We start from the raw sequence: 8498 nt of genomic DNA, 5'->3' as shown, positions 1-8498 counted from the left end.
ACCTCTCCAGCAGAGACTAGACAAATAAAGTCGGACATTATTAAAGATAACAGTTCTGTTATTTCTCCAAGCAAGTGTCCACCGGTTCCTCCTCCTCACGCACAGTCAGCACTGAATTCCTAGCAGCCCGTGCCCTCTCCTCCGTCGGCCCTCGCTCTTCAGCCAAAGACACAAACCGACGACCATTTCACCTCAACCTGATCTTCACAGGAAGGGAAGTCCTTTTTCCACATGGCCTACCTGGAACAAGCTATCATCTACTGGAACAAGACTGTAGTCCTTTATGTCCTTTTATCATTGGTCTAACAAGCACAACTTAATTCTTTTTAAGTTGAAGTTTTAATTATGCAGAAACACTAACATCTTTACAGGTAATTCTCAGGTACCTGCCACTTGCATGGAAGCATCTATTTGTCTATTTTTTCCAGACTTCATTGCTCTCCCTTCCTTTTGTTTTTATTTTCGTTCACCTGTGGACTTAGAGCACTGATCCTAGCCAAGCCTTCGTTCTCGGTCGGGATCCAAGGAGGCCTTCCCCCTGCAGATGGAGCCTGGCCATCCCCAGCTGTCCTCCTGGAAAGCACCGTGCCAGGAGAGACGAAGATTTGCTGCTGTGACAGCTGGAGCACATAGACTTGTGCATCGGTTTCATATCCTTGCATCTGATTTTCCCCTTGAGGGCAGTGGGCTAGGGTCTGCAGCTGGCCCGCCGCTGCTGACTGCCTCGCGCCTAGCCGTTCTACAACGCAGCTCAAAAACTTCCTGGTCCCTTCGCTTCCTCCCAAACAGCACCAGGGACCTTGTGAGCTGCCCAGGGCTGCTGTAGATGAGCTGCCAGGGTCTGCAGCCTGCGTGAGAGGACATGGAGTGGCTGCATGCCCAAACCAGCACGCCGACGGGAAGCCAATCTCATCAGCGGGGCTCAGGGGAGTGCACGGCACAGCAGCGAGCTGGCTCCAGCAGGATGCAGAGAAATTGCAGACAATTGTCAAAATGGTTCGCAGCCCAGATCTGTCCTGATAAACGTTAGTTAATACTAATTTAATGAATTGAGAACTTGGAACAAGTGTGCAGAAATGCATCCATTATCCTTTTTTCAGTAYACATTGGATGTGTGCATATTACTGTAGCATACAGAACTGAGCTTACTGYAAACAAAACCGTTCACTGAGACAACCATGTAGCCGAACATCAAGCACATATTTACAACCTCTGCTGAATGTGGCCAGCACAGACTAGGGCATTTCCAGGCTGTCAGCAAGCCACAGTGATTTGAATTTCAAAGCTGAAGGTCTTAAGAGCATACATGATTCATAATAAGCAGAATATACAATAAAACAATTGTTGGGGCTTGCCATGGGATCTTATTTCCATCAGGGCAGGAATGTGACAATACCCATTCTGTAGCTGATGATAGGAGGGTAAGAACTCGAACAAAAGCACTTATACTCTCACTGCAGGGTAGACATGTCTCTGTGTGTGCGTAAGCAATGGAATAAGAGCCTTATCGGTTACTTAACTATTCAAAATGGAAAAAGTAAGAAAAAATGCATTTCCTCACACAGTGAACAGATTAGTAATAGGAAAAGAAGGCATAGTTCCAAAAACTACAGCACCTCTTTATTTAAAGAGCTACTCACAGAGATGCCGCAATGATCATTTGAGCCACACGCGTGCCGATGGGCTTCCCAGGGCYGCCGCGGAGCTCGTCCTCGGGGCAGGGGGCTCGTCCCTCATCGTGCCRCCTGAAGGCTGCTACGTGATAGTCCTACGTAAGGAACAGCAGACGTGCCGCACCTTCCCCGCGGGCAAGCCCGTGCGGCAGCTGCTCTCACCCTGCGGCACCCGCGCAAGCGAGAGCCGGCCCGTGGCGACGCTGTCCGCCGTGGCAAAGGAGCCCTGCAGGCAGCACGCTCCTTTTGCACCGCCCGGAGCACCTGGGGATGTGCCTCTCCTGCACCCAGTCTCACACGGTTCATTTTAACAAACAGACTGGTCTCTACATACAGAGCAGATGAATCAAAAAAAAAGTCTTCCTTATACAAACAACAGGGTCCTTTAATTAAAAACAAAACTTTATTTTAACTCTATCATACTAGTGTGCAAAAATATGGGGGATTTTTCTTTCTGAAATGTTTACAAAAACATAGGTCAAAAGAAAGGTTATGAATGGATAATTATCATCAGTGACTTTGTATGAGGCAATTATACAAACTTGTTACCATTTCTCTCTATATGCACAGAAGAATATTACACTTTCGACACGGTCACAACATATAGCACATTGTAGAGAATGGCCATCGACTGCCGCTGCCAACTTTCGTTATTTTATTTAGATCAGATCTTGAAGCGTTTGTTTTAAATAACTATCTTAGAATATATAAAATTTCAAAATCATATGAACAGTTAACTTTCTATGTTGTCTTTAAGGCACATATTTCTATCCAGATTTTATTTTGGTCCAGAGGAGCTATTGTATTTCAGACCCCAGCTACCCAGGTATCTGAGACCTAGGTTTGTTGTAACTATCCTCATGTCCATAGACTTCAACAACATGTATTGAATTCACTGTATGTGCTGCAGCACTGTGTCCTGGCACAGCTTGTTTCACAGGTGCACCACTGCTTTTGTACAACCTGGGCGGATGGTCAGTGTCCTTGCAACGCCCGGGAGCTGCCACGTCCCGCGTCCACTCCTCCTGGAACCTGTAAGCGTGAAGGTAAAAGTTACTTGACTTTCATCTGCTCTGCCGAGGASACACAACCTCCCCTTCCATTTTAATTGCACATGAGGCATTTAGCAAACTTGTGCTGCAACATACGGACTCGCTTCTTCTAGCCCTGAAAACAGTTGGCAGCAATGGGGCAAATAATTATGTCTCTGTAAGTGCGGAGGCAGACCTCAAGAAGACTTGGGAGGTTGCTTTATCCGGGGTTGGGGCAGGCGTTGCTGGTCGCTGCGTTCATTCGTGGCGCCCGTCCCCCACGGCCCTCCTTCCCACCGCGGCCTCGGGGCAGAGGTGAGCTCTTGCAAACCAGCACTATTGCACAGCAGCTGCTGGCACGTCGCGGGGGTGCTGGGGTGGTTCACCCCGTCTCTGCAGCACGGGCAGCATCTGGAGCCCCCGCTGGCACACCGCAGCTGTCTTCCCACGCACAGGAGAAGCTGGCCAGGCCACGGAGCCTGTATGCTGCAACCATCAGTGACGGACAGACGGCAGAAACAATCACAGAAAGGGCTTTTACATGAACATGCACACACRCAGAAACCCACAGGGGAAAAACAGAAAATAAAAGTGTAGCTACTAAATAACTGAGGTCTTGCCATTCCGGTACACAGTAGATAMACTGCAGAAACATCCTTCCTGGAAAGGAGAATAAATCTTGCTCTTCACTGGAAGGCTGTATTACAAAACTATTTTGGGCACAAGCTGCAGTCAGATAATGTAAAGGCATCTTAAACCACCACTACTTTTCACGTGAGAATGCACTGCTACGGCTGGAGTCAGAGATACGCTCATCACAGCTGTACTCGGATGAGCAAGAGTTACCCACTTTAATTTGGACAACACAATACCCATCCATTTCTCCTGCGCAACAGCCTGGTAACTTTATCCACTTCATGTTGAAAAACCCACATGGCTTGTAACCTTCATGTGTCAGCAAGGCCTCAGGCAGCTCTGTGTCTGACAGCCGGACACCGATCTCAGTACCCCTGTGGCTGTTCCTCTACCATCAGAGGACAGAAGCTACATGCATTAATGCTGCTAGTCTTAGGATCCGAAAGAAAACCTTCCGACATAGCTGCTGCTGTGCATATGTTTTCTTAGCAGCAGTAACGCAATTCRCTGTTCTTGAAGAGACAGACAATAGTTGCGTACTGAAAAACAGTTCAAAAGTGCATGCACAGGGAGTCGAATCAGGAGAAAGGCAAGGCAAAACCTCTGTAAAATACGCCCGGTTTTGCACAGGATAGCCACAGTCCTTGCAAATAGCCCTGCCCAGCTGTATTTCAAATCTAGGAACTTTGGTTATTGTGCAATAAATACAGTTTACTTCTGCAGCTCGTGTAACTGATCCCAGTCTAATGTTCTCTCCTAAAAGCTCTGCACCACCAGACTCCCAATTACCCACCGCTCACCACCACATCAGGAACCTAAACTGGCTGAAACTGCAGCTAGAGGACAACCACACTCCTGGCAAAGCAACCTCCTCCTCTGATTAGCTGTCAAGCTTCCATCGACTTAAATAAGTCCAGGATGAGGTGATAACAGTCACTCTCTGCTAATTGCTGCTTTCAGATGCAGCACAGAGGCGCATGGGATTTAACTGCTTCTTCTAGGAGGAGATCTTCTTCCTTCGCTTTTAACTTCAAGATCACCAAGGGAGAAGATGTCTTCATGCATGAAACTCTGAACATCAAAGGCACAGTGAATTCCACAGCACTCTACCCAAGCAACAGCTGAAMAGTGCTAACAAGAGGGCTGCAGAATTGACAGGGGATGATTGTGCGTGCAGCGGGCTCTCTCTGAATGCATCGCTGTCAGCCAGACATGGGCTTCAGTTCGCACTTTCAGCCTCAGGAGCACTCTCCACTTCATACAAGTGCAGAACAAGTGTGACCTCTTTCAAGTGCTTTAACTTCCCTTCACTGCAATTTCCAGCTAGACTATTTCAAATCACCATAATGAGAAGATCAGAAAACCTCCCTGTACTCACACTTGGAACTGCAGGACCATCCATGACATGCTAGATGCTGAGTATCTTATCAAGATACATGAGACTACATTTGATGAGGGCAGATGCAAATGGTTTACATACTGGAGATAGGCTTTTTTGGTTTGGTTGGTTCTGCTTTCCGCCTTCACTGTATTTCAGTTTCTATCACACAAGCAAACAGGAAATCTGCCCRGTAACTCCTCAACAACCTCAGCAAATAGAATGCAACAGCCCCTCGAGGACAGCGTGATGCCAGGCCGCGAGGCTGCCGAACTGGGAGCAGAAGCAAAGACACGGCGCCCATCTGGGGGAAGAGCAGCCACCAGAAGGTGTCAACAGGTTTCAGGAGCTTCACAAGAATTTTGCTTCGTGCAAGCCGAGAGCCGTTCGTCCCTCGCTGGAGGGGAAACGCTATCTGCGGGACGCGCGAGCAGTGCGAAAACACGGACCGGGGGGCCGTCGCAGTGCTGCTCGACGCCGGCACTGGCTTTGAAAAATCATTCTTATATTGAAGGATGGGAGGGGTTTTTTGTTGCTTTATGCTGGCGACTTGTACAAGGCTGCGGGGTAATAACGAACCATTGTGAAAACGGTAATARCAGCTCCATCGAAAGCACGTGTTGGTGCGCGCACACCCTCCGCACTCGCTGCGGTACCGCTACGCTGAGGACGGACACGGGCATGATTTAGCAGCCAGCTCCTCTGCACTTCGTATCAGGGCCCCGAGACGAAACCACAGCTCACTTCCCCTCCTGGATCTTTCTTTGAAACACGCCTATCAAAACATGCTGGAAGATCTCAGTCTCTGAGAGGCGGCGGTGGGGAGGGCAGAACAGAGTAATAACAAACTAGAGGAAAATAACTCTGCCAGTAGAGAAGCTCAGACCTGCAGGGTGGGCTCATCCACGTGAGAGGCCTGAAAGGGAAATCCAGCCCTCGCAGGCTGCATCTCCTCCCCTCCACGCAAGGAACTGTATTAACTGGGTACAATTATATCAAACCAGTCATTTGCTATTTGCAGCCATTTCACTGGGTGCTTTGTGTAAAGAAAWATTAAACACTATGGTGCTACATCTCCTCCTACAGCACTGGAAGGAGTCCACCGGTGGCTCTCTGCGATTTCAGTCCTGCAGCTGAGAGGTCCATGCTCACGTSAGTGCAGTGACTCAAGAGCCCTGCCCAACCGATCTGGCCTCTCAGCCGCGTCCCCAGGCAGCAGAAGCCAGCAGGGCTGAGCCTTGCGGGACTGAGCTTTCGGACAGACAAAAGTAATTTCGGACAGCAAGGCTGATGATTGTAAAACAAAATGCCCTGATCTTTTAGAGGGAGTGAAGTGCCCAGCTCTGTGGCAAGACAACTGGCCTCCAAACGCACCCAGATAAACCAGTTTACCCATGAAAACAAACAAGAGGTTTCGCTCTCCAATAGTCAGGATGACTTTGAAAAACAAACTATGCAGAAACTCAGCATCATGAAACATGCCAGGCCAAAACAGTATTTTCTTTACAGCAGCTAGAAGAGCCTGGGAACAGGAGCAGGCACGACACCCCTCCGAACTGCAGGTATGCTACAAAAAGAGAGCACGGCTGGTAAGTTACCCCCTACCTTCCAGCATGRGCTCAGCTGGGAGCACGGCTCCTGCTGCTGCGGTTAGAGGGAAAGAACGAGCAAAAACCTGTCCCTCCGTACAACTGATTACGTTGTAGGGGGGACAGTGGCGTTGCAGAGCCTGTGTAGTTCTCAGCTGAAGTCCCAGCTGTCCTGTTAGCAGAACGAGGGAGTCAGTTCTGGGTATACAGGAAAGGTATGATGCCCCCTCCCAACACAAAGGCATCTTCAGCCAGGCTTGTGGCATTCGGACTTACACCCTGGAAATGGATCTAATGAACGTACAGACCCAGACTGGGCTCCAGAAGCATTTCCTGGCATTACTAGATGCAGACCAGCCTTTGGGGACCTCTAACAGTCTTGTGGTAAGTCACTMTTGTAGGACACATTTGCCCCTGTCATTCTTCTACTGATGCCTCCTCTGGCTCTGCAGCCTCCCGCTGTTGAGTTTTTACAGTTGTTCTGGGTATTCTATTGGGGATTTTTTGTTCTCCTTGTTTTTCCTACCATCAAGCTTTGCAGCAGCATGCCTCTCAATACAGGCATTTCAAGTGTGTTCCCCTGTCCTGCGGTAACTCTGCWCCACACTGTCCTCCAGCAGAAGGAGCTCAGATCCCTCAGCTGTTTAATCGCTCCTACTTATTAGGGCAATAGCAGTTGGGAAAGTGCCTGCGGGGTGCACGGGAATGTAGCCAAATGTCATCTCCTCTGTTGCCCATACTTCTGGATGGCCGCTGGCCTACAGCCATGCTCCTCAGCAAGTTTGAACAGACATGAACATTGCTTAGAGCAACATGAGTTTCTGATTTGGACTGCCCTGCAGCCCCTCATACAAGGTAGTAGAAAACATCAACCACTATAGCCAATAAATAGAAGAAAAAGAGAGAATACATTTGGTTTTACTGTGTAGGCCAAAGTCATGAGCTAATTTGTGCAACTTTACTTAAGGCTTCTTGGACTGCCTCAAAATGCCAAGCTGCCTCTCCTAAGAGCATCTTGGCTTTTTAACAAAATCTTTTTACTTGGACATGTTTGTTGTTGGATTTTCCTTGTACAGTCTTTGCCAGGTACACTGGTAACACATCCTGTAGTCAGAAAGGGCTCCAGCACAAAAATTTCAGGCACTAAAAATATCTTCTATGGGAACACGCCAGCCTGCTTCTCTGCAGAAGAGGTTTCTTCTCTTGATAATTTGCTCCAGCTGTAGTGGACATCTTAAAGGAGGGCTTTAAACCTACTGAGATATGGGCTTTTCCATTTGACTCACTCCTGCAGTCAGATCAGCTGCTTCATAGAGAATGTTTTATAGCTTGGCCCAGAGCTGTGTAAAATAATTCACTCCAAGGCGTTCCAAACCCGGAACGCACTCCTTCCCCCGAGGCAGCTGCACGCCCGCGGAAGGATTCGCCAGGTTTCTCTGCCACTCTTCAGATGCGTTTTTGAGTTGGGCGAGTTTCTTTCCGGCTGCCGTACTGGGGGGCAGCCCRGGGCAGCAGGGGCCAGGCACGCTCGCTGCCCCTGCACGCCGCAGCGGCTCGGCTCCGCTCCCCGTCGCGAACCGGACCCCCCGCGCCGGCCCTCGCCGGCGGTCGCCGGGGCCTCTCAGCTACCAGCAGCAGCCGGCGGCCGTTTTCCGTGAGCTGCTCTCTGGCCGCCCCGCTCGCCCACCTACGTGACGCCGAGCCGCCGCTAATCTCCCTCGCAGAGGCGACAGACCCTTTCTGCAGCTAATCTGCCCCAAACCCCTGCATCTCCCGGCCGCCTGCTATCTCCGCTCTGCTCCACGCGCTAAACTTCTGAGAAGTGGCGCTGGAAAAAATAGGTCCCTCCCCGTGGCCTCAGGCCTTGCCACATGCTTCTCAGACATTAGTCTGCTACTGCAGTATCATACAAGATCAAGTGTGCTTTAAATCTTTGCAACTGCTGCACATAAGAGGCTAAAAATTGATATTTTAGTAGTATAACCTCTGTACAGTTCTGCATTTCCAAAAAGGAAGATGTGGCATCGACAGTGGCCACACACCGTAGCTAACGAGCCCACGTATTTGTGGATATGCTTGTCATCCTTTTAAAGGAATTTGTTCACGCACACAAGATGCCAGAATGGGGCTCACTACTAGCACAGTGGTTATCATTAAAATTCAGCATTTGCTAGCAAAACTATGTACTTAA

The 8498-nt window shown here is 49.3% G+C and overlaps 1 protein-coding gene across 1 annotated transcript in view; it reads right to left on the bottom strand.

Annotated features, from left to right (window-relative positions):
• Nucleotides 1-2091: 2091 nt before the first annotated feature.
• SUSD3 (sushi domain containing 3) overlaps nucleotides 2092-8498 on the bottom strand; it is a 65685-nt gene continuing 59278 nt past the window's right edge. Inside the window, exon 7 of the mRNA XM_085302550.1 lies at nucleotides 2092-2705. Within this exon, the coding sequence (XP_085158676.1) occupies nucleotides 2492-2705 (214 nt within the window). The 3' untranslated portion in view covers nucleotides 2092-2491. The remainder of the gene's footprint in view (nucleotides 2706-8498) is intronic.

The sequence above is a fragment of the Rhea americana genome, unplaced genomic scaffold, assembly GCF_003343005.1.
Source record: "Rhea americana isolate MKP2758 unplaced genomic scaffold, rheAme1 scaffold_19, whole genome shotgun sequence".
Lineage (NCBI taxonomy): Eukaryota > Metazoa > Chordata > Aves > Rheiformes > Rheidae > Rhea > Rhea americana.
Note: the sequence above shows the minus strand (reverse complement) of the source record. Positions and strands in the feature narration are given on the sequence as shown.